Source organism: Hyperolius riggenbachi, chromosome 10, assembly GCF_040937935.1.
Source record: "Hyperolius riggenbachi isolate aHypRig1 chromosome 10, aHypRig1.pri, whole genome shotgun sequence".
Lineage (NCBI taxonomy): Eukaryota > Metazoa > Chordata > Amphibia > Anura > Hyperoliidae > Hyperolius > Hyperolius riggenbachi.
The window spans coordinates 82,633,317-82,654,740 of record NC_090655.1 but is presented as its reverse complement, the minus strand read 5'-3'; the positions used below and the strand labels follow the sequence as shown (position 1 = coordinate 82,654,740).

General features: G+C 43.8%; 1 protein-coding gene across 5 annotated transcripts in view; it reads right to left on the bottom strand.

Moving 5' to 3' along the window:
* JMJD1C (jumonji domain containing 1C) overlaps positions 1–21,424 on the bottom strand; it is a 509,668-nt gene that overhangs the window by 66,503 nt on the left and 421,741 nt on the right. For all 5 annotated transcript variants that reach the window (XM_068255133.1, XM_068255136.1, XM_068255134.1 and 2 more), the window contains 5 exons: positions 19,723–19,866; positions 17,949–18,123; positions 13,808–15,480; positions 6,041–6,210; positions 1,534–3,734 (listed from right to left, as the gene is read on the bottom strand). In XM_068255133.1, coding sequence (XP_068111234.1) covers positions 1,534–3,734; positions 6,041–6,210; positions 13,808–15,480; positions 17,949–18,123; positions 19,723–19,866 — 4,363 coding nt within the window. The remainder of the gene's footprint in view (positions 1–1,533; positions 3,735–6,040; positions 6,211–13,807; positions 15,481–17,948; positions 18,124–19,722; positions 19,867–21,424) is intronic.

Genomic DNA, 21,424 nt, shown 5'->3' with positions numbered 1-21,424 from the left:
ATGGCCTGTGGTGCAGAGTACAGTGCACTATGGCCTGTGGTGCAGAGTACAGTGCACTATGGCCTGTGGTGCAGAGTACAGTGCACTATGGCCTGTGGTGCAGAGTATAGTGCACTATGCCCTGTGGTGCAGAGTATAGTGCACTATGCCCTGTGGTGCAGAGTATAGTGCACTATGCCCTGTGGTGCAGAGTATAGTGCACTATGCCCTGTGGTGCAGAGTATAGTGCACTATGGCCTGTGGTGCAAAGTATAGTGCACTATGGCCTGTATTGCAGAGTATAATGCACTTTGGCCTGTGGTGCAGAGTATAGTGCACTATGGCCTGTGGTGCAGAGTATAGTGCACTATGGCCTGTGGTGCAGAGTATAGTGCACTATGCCCTGTGGTGCAGAGTATAGTGCACTATGCCCTGTGGTGCAGAGTATAGTGCACTATGGCCTGTGGTGCAAAGTATAGTGCACTATGGCCTGTATTGCAGAGTATAATGCACTTTGGCCTGTATTGCAGAGTATGGTGCACTATGGCCTGTATTGCAGAGTATAATGCACTATAGCCTTTGATACAGAGTATAATGCACTATGGCCTGTATTGCAGAGTATAATGCACTATGGCTTGTATTGCAGAGTATAATGCACTATGGCCTGTATTGCAGAGTATAATGCACTATGGCCTGTATTGCAGAGTATAATGCACTATAGCCTTTGATACAGAGTATAATGCACTATAGCCTCTGATGCAGAGTATAATGTACTATGGCCTCTGGTGCAAAGTATAGTGGACTATGACATTTGATGCAGAGTGTAATACGCCATTGACTATGGGGCAGAGTATAGTGCACTACGGACTCCGGTTCAGAGTATAATGTACTATAGCCTTTGGTGCAGAGTATAATGCACTATGGCCTCTGGTGCAAAGTATAATGGACCATGGCCCTTGGACTAAATGTATCTAGGAACACAATACAGTGATTGGCTGAAATGGGCAATATTGGCAGTTCTGGCCAACCATCTAAAGCAAGAAAGATCTTTTGTTATCCGAAGGACAGAAAACCCAATCCTCCAAAACGAATTACTTTGACTCTGCATTAGGAGAGTATTGTGTATCCTCGTTTCTTTCACAACTAACCTACAGATGAAATCTGAGGCCAAGAATATTACAGAAAAAGGCAGTAGAGAGGTAAAGAAAGGGGAAACTCTTCATGAGGCACCCAGGGGATGTCCTTATTACAGTAAATAGCTAACTGGAGTGCGTATGTTTTGTGTTCTACACATGCTAGGTTAGTGGAACTCTACCAGTATAGCCTCTTTCACAATTAGGAGGATAGGATATGGATAGTCCAGATGTTATTTATCGCTATATAATCTCCACAACTCGTTTAACTTACTGCCAAGAAAAAACACACACACACACAACTAACCATGCCCTTGTTATGCAATATGGCCAAGTTCCAGGAACAATCAACAAAGCATACAAAGGCCTTGTATAAACAATAACACATGAGAGCCTCATTTCCAGGCCAGAGTATACTTACAGCCAGTACTATTGGTCTGTAACTTTAGTTTGCTTTTCTCCTTGGCAATCCGGCTAAGAATACCATTGGGTTTTATTTCCTCCTCTTTGTCTGTGTCACCTTTTCGCCTCTGCATATCGTTTTGCTTCTTTTTGTATGTTGGCTTGGGCTGACGTTTCTGCCTTTGTCCAGACTTGCTCTCGCTTTCATCGGAGTCCTCGCTCTCTGAGCCAGACTCATAAGTCCTTTTCATCCGCCTCCTGGTAAGCCTGTCCTCCTTGGGAGACTTGTCGTCCTGCGCTCTCAGGTCCAGGTTATTTTGGAGCTCGCTAGACGTTGAGGCAATCAGGCTGACGGTACAAGGCTTAATGATTTCCGAGACTATAGAGCTGCCTGCGCTTTCTGGCTTACTGTTAGTGTTCTTGTCTTCTTCTGAATGCCTGGTAAGCCAGGCCTTCTTGAGTTTGGTGTGGTAATTTGGCTGGCTGCATTGGGAGGACTGCCCGTTGCCCATAGAGCTTATTGTGTTTGCGGAGCCGCAAGGCGTGCTGCTTTCTGAAGAGCTCAAGGCTGGCACGGTTTGAGTTTTCACAGCGTTAGTCTCTGTATCGTTTGCATTAGTGCTTTTTAACTGAGCTGCAGCCAAGGCTGCCTTGTGCTTTTTTAAGTGGATGAAATCACCTGATGGGGGGTACAATGCATTGGGCTGAATTGCACTTGCAGGCTTGCTACTTGCTGGAGCGGCTAAAGAACTGATGATGGTGCTTTCCGGCGCTTGCGCCGTCTGGCTTGCCGATAACGAACTGGTGCTTTCTATTACTGTACAAGCTGAAACGGCACTGGATAAAGAGTAAGTTACTTCTGATCCGCTGCAGCTCGAAACACTTGTGGTTGTGGGGGCAGAGGTGGTCACGTCAGTTTTTGTACTGCACATTATATTAGTTCCAGGTGTGGACAAACTGGGAATGCTGTGTGAGGGAGCGTGAGAGTTCTTCTCCAGGAGCGAATGAGTGCTGTCTGAGTTCATAATTGGCTGGGCAATCCTCGTAGTCTCTCTAGCTTCCATAGTCTTTGAGCAATCGGGCTGATTGATTCCAGCTGAGGACCTTTCGCCAGTTCTCTCCTTGGAGACAGACTGAGTTACTGCCATGTTATCATACTTTGCGCTAGATGGTGGGCGTACAATGACAGATGCGGTTGCAGACGGTACCTTCACGTTATTTTTCTCTGGCAACCACTCCGTTTTGCTGTGGTTTTGCTTCTCGTTGCTTTTCCATACTTCCTGAACAACTTTCTCAGCGCTTTTCTTGTAACTTGTAGCACCTTCTTTAGGCTCAGGAATAAGGGTTGGCGGTTTCTGGAGCTCCTGGATCTTTCCTCCAGTGGTTACTGGCTGCACTGGTGTTAAGGTTGGTGGAGACAGGTTACTGTAACTTGCTTCCTTCCTGTCCAAGCTGTGATGGATGGGAGGATGGAATACTGGTGCTCTATGTAAGGCAGGCATGCTCCGGAGTGTATTTGAAGAGGAGATAGACAGTTGAGTTGGACTTCTGCTGTCTCCTCTGTAGGAAGTAATTGTGTGAGTTGCCACTGGTTGAGGAAGTTGCTCATTTAATTTACTCCCTGATCCATCTTCAGGTTGGTGCTTAATTAGGGGTGGTGGTTTAGACAAATAAGAATTAAGAGCAGAAGAACTTATAGGAGAGGGGCTGGCATTTTGTTTTTCAGAGAACACATTTACAGCTTCCTTCGTTGCAAATGAACGTGGTGGCTCATTCACTACGCTGTTTGATAAAGTCGTAAAATAGTTACTTTGAGGCAGATTTTGAGAGACAGAAGACTTAATTTTGTACAGATCTGAGATGGGACGCTCCATATTGTTTTCTTGCTTGGCCAGGTGGCTTTTTGGGCTGCAAGATACGATGGGGTTTACTCTTGTGTAGTTCTCTCGTTCATTTTCATGTGCTTTCACTTTCAGCGAGAAGGAAGAAGACTCAAGGCTTTCATGATGAATCCTCTTGTGTTCCTCTTTATATTTGTTTGGACGCTCCCCTGGATCCAGGGTTGACCTCTGCACCTTTGCGTGGCTCAGAACAGGTTCCATATAGAGTCTGTGGGCATGGCTCTCTTTAGAGTGCGTCCGACTGTGCTCATGTTCAGACTTCACCGGAGCAGAAGTAATCGAGCGCAAGGGTTCACTGTACGCTTTCTTGTCCAAATCTCTGTAGAGAAAATAGAGCTCAATTATTATTCAGAAAAGAAAAATCACTATAATGCAAACAGTCTGCTTCTCTTAGGCCTGGTTCACACTCGGATCATTGTAGAACGCAATGGACTCATGATTGTAATTTGGCGACAAATGTTTGGTTCATTCAAGAGAACATGATCTCATAGCGATCGCCACCAAAATTCTATGTGCAGCACATTTGCGATTTATGCAAATCCTAAGCGCTGCAGTGAATGATACTGCAGGGATACATCTGTCATAGCGCTTTCCTGATCGCTGTCGATCAGCAGATTACTGAAACGCAACACAAACGCCCCCGAATGTGAAGTAGCCCTTGTAGAATTATAGTGAACTTATACTGAGACACAAAACAAGCTGTTACTGCTGATTTAATTCCTAGAATTGCCATTATCTGCGTTGTCATGGTGATCTCTTGGCTTTGACAGTGTTTGAGTCACACCTCTGGAACAAGCATGCAACCAGTGGAATCAGAACACTTGATGTCCTGGGACCATCCTTTCAGGAAGTAACAAAGTTAGAGAATCGCCATGATTAGCCATGCAACTAGCAATTTTAGAATGAAATGAGGAATAGCAGTTTTGAGAATTACTCATAACTTAGCTTTAAAGGGAACCTAAATTGAGAGGGATATGGATGTTTTCTTTTAAACAATACCAGTTGCTTGGCAGTCCTGCTGATCTCTTTGGCTGCAGTAGTGGCTGAATCACACACTTGAAGCAAGCATGCAGCTAATCCAGTGTACTTCGGTCAGAGCACCTGGTATTATTTTAAAAGGAAAAATCCATATCCTCAGTTCAGGTTCCCTTTAACACTATACTAGATTTGTGACAACATGTACTGGACTGGAGTAATGGGACTAATAATAAACTGAGATATATGTAGGGATTTAATTACATTCAAGCTACAGAACTAATGTCATTAAAAAAATTCACATTTCTCAATGTATCATTCCATGTCTTAACATATGTAACCAGATCTACACTGGCTTTGGCATTCAGGATTCTAATTATATTGTTTCCAAAATAGAAGTAGCGGGGTGGTTTGGGTTCACACTGCTCAGCAACATAGGCAAAACCGCTAGACAGGCTTTTTTGCATTCAACTCAGTGCACTTGACAGTCAGTGCAGTGCACTGCAGTGTCCAGCCAGCCCTACTTTAGTGTGGTCATGATATGTAGCCCCACCACATGTAGTCCCACAAGTAAGTGGCAGCTAATAATCTGTTCTTGCTGTGGCGGGTACAATTACCCATAGAAACATGGATGGAGATTTCTACCATACTGCAGTTTACGCAAAAAGATCCCAGCCCACCAGCATGGAAAAGCATCCCCTTTTTCAACTATCACTGTAGCCACCTCAGAAACAGTTGCCTACTCACCTAAGACGGGGAAAAGCTTTGGATTTTATAGAGCCTTCTCGGGCTTCTCTCAGTCTCCTCATTCCACTGCTGTCCCCCATTCAAATTCTTGCTGGATGTGTCTTTGGGTCTCCTTGGAAGGCTTCAGAAGTACACGGGTCTGAGTACATCCAAAAACGAGGGTCTTGAAACCCTAGTACTTCCAAAGCCTGCAAAGGAGATCTGAAGGCTACTTCGACATTAAAGTCTAATTGTTGCAACAGGGACCGGGGATGGAACGAGGGGACACAGAGAAGGCTGTAACTGATCCAGAGCCTTCCCTCTTCTTGAGCGAGTATGCTACTGTTTTTTTCGGGGGAGGGGGGGGGGGTGGTTTGGCTGGCCACAGGTATCCTTTACATGACTGTATATTAGAGCCTATGCTAATCTAATGCTTATACTAAATGTGATGTGAAATGTCATCACTTATCTGCCTGTTCTAACCAAGGCAATTCATTTTGAAGTGCTTCCCAACCCCCCTCCCCCCCCCCCCCCCCCGATAAACAACGCTATTATGTCTATGGCTGCGTAGCAGTGTAACTTGGGTGCCAATGATAACCCAACCCAAATTACTTCTTCTTCCAAGTTGCTACAACTCTACGACTAGTAATTAACACCAACCGAGGTTATAACTCCATCCACTAGATTAAAAGCTCGAAGGAGGAAAGGTTCACTTTAGTGCATTCCAGTACTTATAAATAACATGTGTGCTTATATTCACCACAATGTACAATTTGAAAGGTGCGTTAACCAAGTTAATGAGTTTTTGTATCCCCTCACAACCATGTGTGTGTATTAGGTTTTGTCTACTGTATAGCGCCACAGATGATGCTGAAATATTTTAGTTTTTGGCGGGAGATGCAACCAAGCAGAATTATTGCTTACTCTTTATGGTGATCTGAGGAAGGTTTAGACAAGGGAGGACTTGAATGCGCAGACAGCTTGAGCGGTCGGTGAGGGTCAGCACTAGATGGACGTACAGGAAGATGACCCATCAGTAGACCGTCTGCTGACGTCACAGGGGTTGGCTGGTGTAACCAGGGGCTTGCAGTATTCTAAAGGGAAGTAAGAGAGAAAAAAAGCGTTACCAAGTAAACATAACACACAACTTTTGCATCTCTGCTTTTTTGTAGCAAATTACACCTCTGCAATTTAGCCAGATCAGATGACTAGTGTTTGTACCACAAGCAAAACCAATGCTACTGAAAATAACAACTGATCTGGTATGTTTGAACTAGGCCTAAAAAAAATAAAAAAAAATTCTGAGAAGCCCCAGGCGAATCTTTTTCCCCTTAACCCCCACACCCGTCATGGCCATAAACACGGGGAGCTCAGTGAGGCCTAGTATTTGTGTTTACACTGCAACAAGGGAAGTTGCCTTACGTGAGCACATGGCCGATTAAGTATGTCCGGAGATTAAAAAACCTGAAAAATGAAATGAATAAAGAGACTTTATGTTAAAATCATAACACTAAGTAAAAGTATAAAAAAGAAAGTGCCTAAAGCAATAACAAAAAAGTGAAACTTCTCTTTTTCAACCTCATTTATTACCACATTTAGGACCATTTTCCACATAGCGCCAGCATGCGTCTTGCGAGACATTATGCCAGCACCGCTGTGATGAGAGATGCACCAGTGCTCGGCTATATTGAATTTGGATGCGAAAAAATGCATCACGCCATCTTGTTTTTCCCCCAACATGTGAATCGGATGGTAGCCTATTGATTTTTAGTAGGCTGCATTTCCCCCTCCAAATTGCATATGGGGAACTACGGAAAGATTTAATTTTGTTTGGAAATAGAAACTTTGTAACTTGTTCTTCTGAGATACTCCCAGTTACTGGTGAACGGCATTATCTATAGTGGAAAACTTAGTCGCAGGACACCAAGGGTTCCAGGAATGGTAGTATAGATGACAGATTGTAAACCAATTTGTTCTTAGATTGCAAACTCTTCCATAATTCCTTTGTTTTACATACCATGCAGTCAGTGTTTGAATTTTTTCTTCTTAGTGTAGTAAACCACGTAATCAAACTTAAGAATGTATGCACGATATTGATCATAGGAACAATATGCTAGAGACACAGACATTTTAATATCCGAAATAAGTGTCATCTTATTTGTGGACATGTATCGGCCAAGCCTGGAACCATGTAGATTTTCCACACAGGATTTTTCGCACACTATGCACATTTGTTTGGGTTTAAAACGCTTGCGTTATTTCACAGTAGCTAATGATTGTCAATGTGAAAACTCACAGAGTGTGCAATATATTCCAAGATGTAGGTTGTTCTCCCACACACTAAAATCACATTCAAGCATGAACCATCCCCATTGACCAACATTGGTTTTCAGTACTAATGCAATTTTGCATAAGGGAAACCGCATGTGATTTTGACAAGTGTGGTTTGTAATATTATGCGGCAGGGACAGCTAAAAGCACAAGAGAATCAGCAGAAAACTTGCACATGCGATTTTAAACAAGTGTTGTTCCTGCCTTTAAAAAGAACTAAGGTTCTGCCCAGTAAACGTTCTGGTTGACCTTGGCTCAGCTCTTGATCATGTGACTCACAGATCTACAGCAGTCAGCAAGTTTCTACCACAGCAGAGTCTGCTGCCAAGTTTTATTTGCATAATATAAATTGCATTAAAGCAAGTTTGCTTTCACGCTGTCCTTTGACTAATTCAGTCGCGGATTATATTCTCCAAAGATGAGCATGAGTATTAGGTGATAGGACATACTGCGGGTTATTCTATCCCGCCACCATGTTTGGTTTAGGGCTGGTTCAGACGGACGTCTGCGTAGCGTCGCGTCTGGGGGCGTTGCGGCGGCTGAGCGGTCAGGCTTTCAGTAGCCTTCGGTCGCGTCGTGATGCTGTTGCGGTTTTTTTTTCCCGTAGGGGAACATTAGCCGTCGCGGTTGGCCGCTCCCTGGAAGCTACATGTTGCTTCCAGGGGCAGCCCGAACGCTCGCGAAAATCGGGACCCGAACGCCGCGTTCGGGTAAAAGCGCGCAAAAGCTTGGTGTAAACGCTCTCATTCACTTGAATGGGAGCGTTTACCGCGACGGTCCGAACGCTTGCGGTAAACGCTCCGCAAGCGTCCGTCTGAACCAGCCCTTAGACTAGAAATGCTCTGCAGGCCTCATCCATATATTCAAGGCTCAGCTTTGCTTTTTCTGTTTTTTCAGGGCGGCTCAAGTGAATCGCAGCACAGAACAGTTAAGGGAAAGTGATATATGACTACATATGGAAAATATGTGTGTCATAAATTACCCCAGCCAGATGTTTACATTGGCCGGCCTCTCCAGAAGGATGCTATTATATCCAGAGTCTACCTCATGCCAAGCTTTGTATTTCCACTTTCCTTTACATAGCAGTTCATGTTCAGGGCCAGAAAGCATCAGGAGAGAGCAGCCTGGTATGGGAGCAGGGAGTGTGCTGCTCAATGCTGAAAACCTGTTTATTTTCCCAGAACAATTGCTTCTGACCTCTCCACATGTCCCAGAGATATCATCTGGGCAATCTCAAACTTGTCAAGTGATGGCTTCTGCTAATAATGGTTTTCCCTTGTTACACACACATGACAGCACCACAGGGTAGACCTGCTCAGTCTCACAGAATCAGTTTTCTGCCGCTTAAGAGAACCTGTCATTGGCATACTTAATACTTTAAACAAGTACTGTAATGTCTTTAAAGAGTACCTGAATTGACATGAGGAATAAGGAAATGTCAACATGCAGTACTAATAATCTTTCTCAGAACTTGCCCGTGTGGACTAATTTTTTTTTCATTGTAAGGGGTAATAAACAAATGCTTTCCAGTGCAGTTGGGCAGTTGCCCTAAAAACTAATTCGTAGCCACAAAACTTGTCTGTGGATTTGCAGACACTTCTAACAGGAAAGTGATTAACAAGCTCAGTAGGTCATTATTTTGCATTCATGTAAAAAAGACTCCTGGAAAAAAAAAAAGGGTGTGGGGGACTGCGCGTAGGTAGAATATTGGTAAAATTACAGATATTCTACTAAATTCCAATATTAAAATATAAGTAATATTTACCGATATTTTACTATGTCATAACTTAACCCTCTCACACAGAACCCTCCCTCTACCAGTGCCTAACCCTAAGACCTCCCTCTACTGATGCCTACCCTGAAGACCTCCCTCTACCGATGCTTAACCTCAAGACCTTCCTCTACCAATGCCTAGCCCTAAGACCTTCCTCTACCAATGCCTAACCTCAAGACCTCCCTCTACCGATGCCTATCCCTAAGACCTCCCTCTACCGATATCTAACCCTAAGACCTTCCAATGCCTAGTTCTAAGACCTCCCTCTACCAATGCCTAGCCCTAAGACCTCCCTCTACCCATATCTAACCCTAAGACCTTCCTCTACCAATGCCTAGCCCTAAGATCTCCCTCTATCAATGCCTAACCTTAAGACCTTCCTACCTATGCCTAACCCTGCACCTTATGCGGTGCATAACACTTAACCACCCCCCCCCCCCCCAACACTTCACTCCCCCTCCTAACCTTAACACCCCAATCTATACCCCTGCTTGCCAATATGCAAATTGCAGCATTACATAGCAGGCGCCAAATTTCCCTCCTTTGCCGCAAATCACAGCTTTTCTAATGGGCGCCTATGGCGGCACTTTTTTTTTTTTTTTCCCCACAAGGGCTCCTGCACCCTATTTTCCTGTTCCGCCTTATTTCTCTGTGTGGGAACTGAATGAACAGCAGTAATGAAAGCCTGATTTCAGCCTGAGGTTTTCAGTCCTTAGGGTCCATTCACACTTGAGCGGGAATCGCGCGATTCCTGCTCAAGGCAAACCGCTAGCACATGTAACACTATGGCAGTGTTCTCACTGCCGCATTTCCGGTTAGCGTTAACCGCAAAAGTGTTACATGCAGCGGTTTGCCGGCGATTCTCGATTAGCATGCATAGCACCGCTAATCGCAACCGCTCCCAAAATGCTGCAGTGTCCAGTGATTTTTCCATGTTAATCGTGGAAAAATCACTCCCACAAAACGCTAGCGGTAATCGTCTGCGTTTTGCGGTTTTAGGTGTGAACGGAGCCTTAAAGCGGAACTGTAAATTTCTAAAATGCAAACAGTTTCACTTACCTGGGCCTTCCCCACACCCCCAGCAGCTGTCCTGTCCCTTGCCGGTCCTGCACGATCCTCCGTTCTCCCGCTGCCACCTAGTTTCATAACAATCGCCTTGTAAGTTGACGGCAACTGTGTCTGTGTGCCCCGGGCTACGCGAAGCTTTCTTCATGTTCCAGCCCGCAATAGCGTCCTGTGCTATTAGCGCAGTTGCCGTTGACGGTAACAAAACTAGGTGGTGGCGGGAGAACAGAGGATGGTGCAGGACCAGCGCGGGACAGGACGGATGTTGGGCGCTTGGGGAAGCCCCAGGCAAGTGAAACTGTTTGCTTTTTAGCAAATTACAGTTCCGCTTTAAACCTAAAATAAGAATATGCAACGCCGTTCTATTTAGGATTAGTTCTACAGTTCACAATTACTTAACTCATATGTTTACTGCAGGTTTGCATTAAAACTATTTTAACATGACTGCAAAGAAATTTTTTCTTCATGACAGTAACAAATGAAACAGAGGTGCTAGCAAAGATTAAAATACACTAAAAACTGTTTAAAAAGGGAGGTAGTGGTAGACTTGACCTCCAGGTAGTCAGACACAGAGGGTCTAATTTGAAAACAGATTTATTTTTACATTAAAAAAAAACTCCACATGTGACGTGTTTCCCGGGACAACCCACTTCCTCAAGAAAAAATATTGGATTATCAGTTTTGCAAAAGTAGCGAACTTGGAACCTCCATTTCTCTTTTTTAAACTGTTTTTTAGTGTATATAATATTTGCTGGAGCTTATATGGGATATAAGGTCCTCAGGGATCCACACAGCAACTAAAAATAGAAAGAAAGCTACATTATAAGTCAGGAGGAGCAGATGGGCAAGGCTTCCATACTGAAAATAGCCTTTGACCACCCTATATTTATATTTGAGGATTTCTGCCTGAATTTCCATTGTTGATCTTTGCAAGACCATCACAGCAAATGGTGTGCACAGAAGTTGCACTTACCTGGATCTTCTGCCAGCCACCCTGTGCCCACGCCGTTACCATATGATCCTCCGGTCCCCTGCCGCAGCTCACTTTCTGCAGTTGACGTCCACTGCACCTGCGCAGCCCCGGCCGTTCTCATACGCACTCTCGTCCCCAGTGGCCAGGGTTGCACAGAGGACATTGGCTTGCAAGTAAGCGAGTACAAAAGGGAGCTGCAGCGGGGAACTGGAAGATTGTTTGTGGAGGGCACAGAACTGCTAGCAGCGGCCCCAAGTAAGTGAAACTTTTTTTGTTACTTCAGGTCCGCTGTAAATGCTGGTATATGGAGTTAAGGGAGTGCCTACATACTAGTTTGTTTTGTTATATGGTTTCTGCTCACTGAGCAACAGGCTAGCCTAATTCCCCATCGCTATAAACTAAGTTTGCCAGTCAAATACATTCTGATCTGCTCCGGTTTAGTGCGACATTGTGGTGCAGCACTGGATGAATCCTCTCCACAATTTAAAAATCTCTTCAGCATATCCAAAAGAAACTTAAAAAAAAAATGTTTTGGCTTGCGTTTCACTTTTAGCTGGGAAACACAATCCGACCTTCTTGAGCATAAAACTCCCAAATGATTGTAAAATAAACCATGAGCACTCATTTAAATTATGCATGTTTATACAATGAGAGAGAGTTTACAGACACTCCTACCTGATGCTGACCTTATTCTCAAGGAATAGATGGCAATCATCCAGAAAAGGGGGAGGGAAAAAAGTTAACTATTCCTGGATTACATTTGGCCAGGAATGTGCTTGCATAGCCACAGGGATAACAACGCACAGATTGCCTGCAATTGTGTGGATCAGACCAGCGGCGTAACTACAAATCAATATTCACATCCCCTGTCCCCTCACAGCCTGTTACAGTTACAAGTATCCAAAAAAAAGTGTGGACATCATCATCATCTTCACATCCATAACAAGTGTAGCCACAAAAACACTTGAGCTAAAGGATTGACCCCTTTACCGGAGGGAGGGAGAATTATTAAGTATTAGATGGGGCCCCCTTAGAGTTCTGGGCCTCTCTGCAGTTACAGGGGCCGCTCCGATGTAATTATGCCCCTGGATCAGACACGTGCACACACTAGGCCTCAATTCAATAAGCTTTATCGAACACTTAATGGAACGTGTGATAATTTACCTCATGAGTAAAATCTAATTTTGAATTCACTAAGGTGTTATAGATTTATCAAATGTTTTATCGATAAAACGTTTAACAAACCTATAACACCTTAGTGGATTCAAAATTAGATTTTACTCATGAGGTAAATTATAAAACGTTTGATAAAGTGTTTGATAAAGCTTAGTGAATTGAGGCCTAAGAGTTTTTAAACCATTTGGTCAACAAGCACCTTTTCTTTTCCAGAAAAGGGTACTGTACTGTGAGAAGAGCTCATTTTGACCACTAAAGTAAGTAGAAGCTAGGCTTAGAGGTGAGTACTTCTAAGGTACTGATAGCAGACAACCGGCAAAAGAGGTCTCTCCCTCTCTTGCGCTTAAGAGTATGAAGGTGGAGCGATGACCTCTGGCTCAGGAATACAAATCTGTACCAAAGGCTGCAGTCATTGTGCCTTTCCCATATGTCCTACATGTTTACTTGAGCTAATTTAGTTCAGTGTATGACGTACATCAGCCATAGATAAGTTAAAAAAAATGGCAAACTGGGTTGATGTTGGCCTCCACTGATGCATTAAAGGACACCTGAACAGAGAGGGATATGGAGGCTACCATATTTTATTTCCTTTTATACAATACCAGTTGCCTGGCAAACCTGTTGATTTCTTTGGCTGTAGTGGTGTCTGAAAAACCCACCTGAAACCAGCATGCAGCTAATCCAGTCAGACTTCAGTTAGAAACATCTGATCTGCATGCTTGTTCAGGGTCTGTGGCTGAAAGTATTAGAAACAGAAGATCAGCAGGACAGCCAGGAAACTTATAGAGTAAAAAGACATACATATAGCAGCCTTAATATCATTCTCATTTCAGGGGTCCTTTAATTGTCCTTCAGAGAGCTCCAAAGAATCCAGACAGTATTTACATGTTCTCTTTCGTAAGGAGAACTGAGGTTGGCTTCACCTCTGGCTGCACTTCACTGTGGTGGGCAGCTTCCCTAAACAATGAGTCACAGAAGGTGGTTGGGGGGCGTGGCTTGATGGGCAGCTCCCCTAAATGACGAGTCACAGAAAGTGGTGGTTGGCCGACTTTAACTATGGCTGACGATAGCACATTGAAGCACCACGGGAATTGCAAAAGCACGTGCGGACAAAAGGATACTTACAACAAGTCAACCTGTCAATTTGTTAAGACCTAAAAGTGACAAGTGTCTTTCATGGATTCTATTGATTCATAAGATGTACAATACCTTTTCATTTAGCATTTTGAGAAACTTAACACAGACTTGTTTCATTGTAGATCACACATGTAGTAGACTGTGAATTGTCAAGCCAGTACAAGAATCATACTTCACTGATGTAATTAATATATAGACATATATCAGCTATAGGTAATGCCAGTACATATCTTACCCTTCTAATTGAAGCCTCTGCGTTGACGTGATTTTCAGGATGCCCCCACTTCGAAGAGGGCAGACCAAGTCCTGAATAAGCATGGCTTCCATTTGGATACTGCCAGATAATTGGATAAAGTCCCAACTGGTTAAAAGAAGCGGAAGGATGGGCTTGGCCAAGTAGATGAGGTGACTGGTGCTGTAACATTTGCTGTTGTTGCTGATGTGCAAGTGCCAAGTGGCTAAGGCTGCTGGAGTGGTGGGCAGTCTCTAGCTGCGGGTGTCCTGCTAACAAAGAGCCAGGAGGCATACCAGGTAGCACCGTAGGTAGTAAGTGAGGATGGTGGACTGAATGGTGTGCAGTGCTGCTCAACGCGTGAGCATTAATAGCAGTCATAGGCGCTTGGCTTGAGGACGACGTTAACATGTGAGGGTTAGCGGTAAGTGCTGGATGGTGGCTGTTTGGAGGTAAACATGCTCGATGAGGAGAAGAATGAAGAGCGAAATTGTGCTGGTGCAAATAAGATATGTGATTAGCTGCAGTCTCTGGTCCAACAAGCAGTGGGTCCCTGTAAACTGTAAAATGTTCATTTTTGTCTATAATAAGCGGACTCTTGGTAGACTCCAGCGACCTCGCCGGCACCGGATGAAAACTTGACCTGTGCATATCGCAGTCCATCTTGCTTGGAGTCCGCACAATACCAGAAGTCTGGTTACTGTGATAGCTAGCCTTAAGTTTTATCGGATCCGGAGAGTGGACGGGCCGAGACTTTAAAACGTCCGGCGACGAGTTATATTTTATTTTACTAGAGGCTTCGGACATGTGCGGCTTCGCTTTAAGAGCATCCATAGTCTGTTTTTGAAGCCTCTTTTGCTCATCCGTTAGGGATGTGCTACCAATAACCGAGGTATGGTGGATCTTGTCCCTATCATTAACCTCTTTATTAGTCGAATGGGTTGCTTTTAACATCCCTGAAAGTGCCAAGTCAGCCTTATTGTTAGCATTGTCATTCCAACCATGCTCGGAATCCTGCTTCTTCACACTGGAGAAATTGAGGGCGCCAAACGGCTGTTTCGGGTCGCTGCCTTGGAGCTCCTTCTTGGCAGCGGGCTGTGTGTTAAACTTACTGCTTTCCTGGGGTGCTTTGTCCAAATTGTTTTCATTTGCTAAGACAATAGAATTTTTTGGCGTGGGAGGCTTACTGATCAGCGGTTCAGTCTGTAACAGTTCCGTAGTGTTGTTCCTCTCCACCACGCTATCTGGCGCTTGCGGCTTATTGGAATTCTGCTCATAAAGTGCTGTCTGTTCGGTGAGGAGGAACGCAGGGCTCTCTTTCTGCAGCTGCAAGTCAGCTGACTTCAGCCTTTCTGCTTCGGCTTGATGCTTTTTATCCTCCTGTACTTCGTCCCAGTGAGAATGCCTATCTATTAGTGTCTGTTCCTCAGCCCCCTCGCTACTTTGGGATTTTCCTTCGTCTCCATTTATCTTTGAAGTGTTCTTGCTTTTCAACTCGTTCTCAGAATTTTGCTCTGAGGAAGAATCTATTATCCTTTTATTTGAATTTTCTGAGTCGCTGCTCTCGGAGTAGTCTGAAATATTGTCTGGGCGCAGCCTTTTCAGAATTAATTTCTTCTCATCCTCTTCAGGTTTCCTCCTTTTGCTGTGGAAATGTTTGTTCCTTTTCACATTATCTGCAAATAGAAAGATAGACATCAGTTCTTGAGCAGAGCCCCCCTGACTAAAAAAAGCCTCTTGCCTATATTTGGATTGTAAAGTCATTTGGATTGAATGTTGGTTTTCCAAACCAAGGGTTAGTAGAGTGATCTGCCAGAGAAAGCAACCACTGTATTAAATATCAGGGCGGAATTATATTTACATTCCCCTTCTCATCTGCTTTGTATGAAGAAAAGACAAGCAGTAGAGAAAGCACAATTGGAATTTGGAGTTTGACAGAGGTCTATTTTTAGGTAAATATGCACCTTTTTTCACCAAAATAATGTGCTCTCTACTTACAATGTACCATAGGTGCCCTTTGTATTTCAATAGCTCGTGTTTAGATGTGTAAATTAGCAACCTGTCATTCTATTTCTAGAAATTACTACCAATTTAGTTGCACCTACACCAATCAATGAGATGCAAATTTCTCCTCGCATTTCAATTTCATGTAATTATTATGCAGCTTGAGCTTGGTCCAACAAAAATTGACGGGAAGTTGTTCTGATTGGTCCAATTTCAAGCTGCATAACATTTTCAACAAATTTCAATGCAAGGAGAAATTATTTGCATCTGATTGATCATCCCTAGTTTCACCCCTTTCCTCCTCCAGTAATCCCAGTTCCTGCTTAGCGGATTATGTAACAACAATCAGCAGGTTTTCACAACACTAGCCTATTGTTACCCTTGCTTTAAAACTGAGCTAAACAGTTCAAAGAGATCTAGGGACCATTTGGGCGTAGCATGTATAATTCGTGTGGTAGATTTTGGTACAGCCGTAGAGTTCCAGCAGTGGTTTCTAAGTATGTCCCCTCCCCATTCCCCCTCACATCTTCTAACACTAATGCTGGGACTACACAGCTCGATTTTCCTACCACTCGATTTCGGCTGCATCTCTGAAAAACAAATTAAAACGACAGATAAAAAAATAAACTAAAGTGAAAGGTAACCTTTAGCAAAAATTAGGCTGGTAAGTAAATATAAAACCAGCCCAAATGTGCTTGTCAAAGCTTACTGTAGAGCTCCTCTAATCTCTAAATGTGGCCACTGTGCGGGGCCGATAAGTTGTGACCATAAAGGGGGCCATACACAAGGCGACCAACCAACCAATCGACCATCCAATTAGATTATTATAATCGAATTGGATGAAAATTGGTGCTGCCAAGTGCATGCCCGACCGACAAATAGACCAATTTCGGGACAGAAATTGGCTGCACAGTCGATCGCGCATGTTGGAAAATGTCGGGCCGAGGTTGGTTAGTCGGTTGCGCGTCGGTACGGCGGCCGAATTGTGAACGAGCGACGAGACGACGAAACCCCCGCCGCAATGTATAAGTATATGTAGTGTAGTGCATTTATACATTACCTGTCCGGTGTCAGCCTCCACGCGGTTTCCGTCCATCTCGCCAGGTTCCACATACACGCCGACGGCGTTATGTCTGACGTCACGAAGGCGCATTGTAGCTGACGTCAGACGCTATTTGCCACTAGCGTGTGTGCGGCTGTTACCCGGCGAGATGGACGGATGGACCCGGCGAGCTGCTACAGGACAGGTAATGTATAAATGCACTACACAACATACATTTATACATTTTGGGGGCAGCGGCGGGTTGGGCAGCGGCGGCTCAGCCGATTCCCTGATGATTTCATGCTGAAATCGGACGGGAATCGGCCGGTAGTGTATGGGCAGGTTCGACTACAGACAAATTTACCTCTAATCAGATTTGATTAGAGATAAATTTGTCTCTTGGTCGAATCTGCCCATATTCGTTGTGATGTATGGGCAACCTTAAGACACCCTGCATTACAACAGCAAACCTGCATCCGCTACAATAGTGTTCCCCAACCCTGTCCTCAAGGCCCACCAACAGTGCATGTTTTGTGGAGATCCACACAGGTAGTTACTGGTAATTAGCTCTACTGATACACTAATTACCTCTGAATGTTTGTGGTTTCCTGCAAAACATGTACTGTTGGTGGGTCTTGAGGACAGGGTTGGAGAGTTCTGCTCTACAAGATGCTGGCTTGCAGTGCACAGAAAGTAGGTGCAATTAGAAGACCGCTATCTTTGTGGACAATCCAACATGTGCCAAATCAGTCTGTATCCCAAGCCCCAAACTGTCCATTCAGATTAATCTGTGCTGACAAATGCAATAAACGGAAACACTGCATCTAGAAACTGGTGTGCGGACCTGATCCTACTAGCTTCAAATAAAACTGAGATGCATCAAAACAAGATCCAGATACAAAGAAAAACAAAACATTCTAGGCTATGTACGCATCACATACAAACCTGCACTGTTTCTAGCCCACCACAGGCACACAAATCGTACAGGCAGTAAAAACAAACAAACATGCACAATTTCTAGCCCACTGCATAAACACTTGTAGAGGCAGTCCAAAAAAACAAAAAACTAATGCATCCATTAATGAGGGTTTTGCGTACCTCCTCTGGCAGTACCATCATAGCGTTCCTCTTTAATCCGGTCCTCATCGGGCATACTGCTGTCAGAACCTTTCCTCTTGTTTAAACGGGCGTTGCGGTGCTGATTCTGCTTTGTGGAGCTCTGAGTGTTCATTGCTGGCCGGGGACTATTTGCTTGTGCACGTGTGTAATGACCCTGCAAATGACATTTGACTGATTACAGCAGAACGGGAAGTACCACATTCAATCCATAACCGGCTAAGCCGAATGCCATAGCAAAAATAACAATCCAACTCATTTTTAAAATAAAACCACTATTTCTGGGAAATCATTTCTTCAGCTTAGCTCTACACATTGTGAGGATAACTGGTAAGGTTATTTCAACCTACTTACATACTTTTTGTGACTACAGACATCACAGCCACACCATGGTGATTCCAACTGCAATAGTAAGACTGGTAGGGGTCGTCATGGTAGCTGCCAGTCCCTCAGTTAGTGCAGGTGTGGAAAAATGGGCGACAATGGTTCCTGCTCTCTGCAGCTAACTACTCATGCCAGAAGAGGAAAGTATCTGTATAGTCTTGCAGCAGAATAAGGTTTCATTCACTCTTGAAAATGCAGATGGCCACGTGATCGGAAGGAAACGTGTGCAATGGCATGCCATCTGCATTGCCATGCTACTGATCCCACCCACTACAGTGAATGGCTCAGCATTGGTCCATTCACTACAGAAATGTGTGCAGCTGCGCAGTGCAGCGCATGTAGTCTGACCATCAGACATTGCAGTCTATGCACTTCTGATGCTCTTGCATGTCTCACACCATATGCGTTGGCAAAATGTGTATGGCAATGCTCATAGCATGAACAAAGCCTATCATTTCAGCCTTAAAAAGTGGTAGTCTTGTACATTTATGGCAGGCTGCATGTATTTCTTGTGTTGTGGTGGGGATGCATTGCAACTACTGCATCCCACCGTAGCGCAATAAAATGACAAACATGAGACCCTGCGCAGAGTGCGCCAACGGGGTCATATGCATAGCACCGTCCCCCTCTCAGTGACATGCTCTCTGCTGGTCAAGAAGTACGTTATTGGATTTCCCGTCAGTCCGCACCACAATGTTTACACTACACTGGCCAAATCGGGATGCGGCAGCGGAAATGAACAATCATTACGCGATCACAGCAAAACCTGTGCAAGTCGATGAGGATCGGAACGATCCTCAGCGACTTTATCTTACAGGACAGTCGTTCAAAAATGAGTGATCACTGTGGGATGTTGTGCGATGTTTAACAAATTTTCATTAAACATCGCGTGATACTAGGAAAAAGTGGTTCCTCGACGCACAAAACCATCAGCGAAAATCGCTGGGTGGGTTTAGGCCTTAACACGGCTACTGCCTATAGAGCGCACCCTAGTGGCTGCAGCTCTAGAGCTTTGAGACCACCAGGAGAAAAGCGCAATATAAAATGTTCTGTGTCTTGTCTATTTTGGGGGTATAAAAAAAGTTGGTATATATGGTAATTTTTAACACCTAATTACAAACATTTTAAACCTAAAATACAGTGCTGGCATTACCGAAATCCATAATAATAATAATAATAATACAGTTGGTGCTATGTTGGTACTATATAAAGATGTTGGTGTTCTATAACACCAAAATAATAAGGCAGTCACAGAAAATGCTGACATTATAGAAATACCAAAATAATGATAATCCTAGCTAATTGCTTGTGAATGTGGCATGTCACTTTAAATGTAATGTTACACTCATAAATAAATGACAGAAATACGTACATGAATCGTGTTGCTATTCTGATTGGAGCGTGACCTGCGGCGAGATGTGATGCCAATATTTTCACCTTTTAACAACGAGTATACAACATCATCTAGAAAGGTCATCTGAACCATAGAAGGATCAACATTCTGTGGCTCTAGAACCTGGATTACAACAAAGATACAATTATTACTCTGCAATACAATATCAAAACAAAACAAAGAATGACAACCAGTGAAAAGGAAAATAGCACAATGTCACTGACTAGTGAAAACAGAAGCAAAAAGCTAACTGCATTCCCATACTGCCGCAATACTTGGATACAGCCATTAAGTGTATGCTGTGATGTGACGAGGGCAGGGAAAAACAGACTTCCAATCATTTTCTTTGTGAAATGTATCAAAATGAATTGGGAACACATAAAAAGGCAATTGAGGTTTTGTTATTTTTCCCTTTTTTGAGTTGTGATGAAAGTTTCCATAGGAAATTCTACTGGACCTTTGAACTTGAGATACTTGTGTGGCGCATGCACAGTAGTTCAGTTCTATCTATCCACGGTGAGGTTGAACTGAAATACTGCGCATGCGCCCCACAAGTACCTCTAGTTCAAAGGTTGCCAACTGAATCTAGTCGCGGCCTCCACTGGAGTAAATTATAAGTAGAGAGCAGCTCAGGACAGAACAGACTCATAGGTAAGTGTCGACACACGTCCACAACTCTGTATGGACTCAATTTCCCCCTTTTATTTTTTGCCTTGGTTGTCCTTTAAGCCAATTAGGTTATCCAAACCGGGCCATATATGAAGGGGGACAGTGTTTCCTTAAAGCGGATCTGAGATGAAAAACTAACAAGTAACTGGTCTATATAGCTTATCTAAAGTTTAGCTAATTTACACAGCAAATCTAGCTACAAAAAGCTTCAGTAGAATATGATTATTTCTTCCTGTGATACAATGAGAGCAGCCATGTTGTTTGTAAACATTACACACAGGCAAGCTTATCTGCATCTTCAGCACTCAGCCTGTGAAAAAAAACCTAACCCCCCCCCCTCCTCCCCTCTGAAATCTCTGGCTAGTAATACCTCCCCGTCCTCCTGCCCACACTGAGCTCCCATGAGCCCTTGCTACTGTCTGAAAATGCCAAGGCTCTCTGAAAAGCTGTGGGCGAGGCTTGTTTAGTTTATAGGGAATTAGTGTATTAAAACAAAAACAAAGTATTTGGCTTGAGGAATGCCCTATAAACAATAGGAAAGGAGCACAATTATGCAATGAGTAAAAGTTCATCTCGGATCCACTTTAAACATTGAGAACTTGAAAATCTTCATGCAACACTATTACTGCAACATAGATCCCTGCAGGGAAGATTTTCATTTCATTTTTTTAAAATGACTATTCTCAATCTTTCATTCATGTGAAGTTAAGCTAGAGTCTTCTACCTGCTTGAGGCCTGTCTTAAACGCACGATCACCAGCTACGGTAAACAAAACACAACTACCGTAATCCTTTAATCTGTTCTTCCATCTTGAAGATGATCTCGGTTGCCATGGCTTCCTACACATCTTTGCTCTATCTTATTATCTACGCCAAGGCAGTAGCGAGTAGTTATGGGCTTTCGCATTAAACCAAGGACCAAATGCTAATTTCTGAATCCAGAGAACTAATGAGTGCGGAGGAAGCTTTAGGGTAGCAAAGCAAATGCAATTCGGTGCTGAATAAATCCCCTT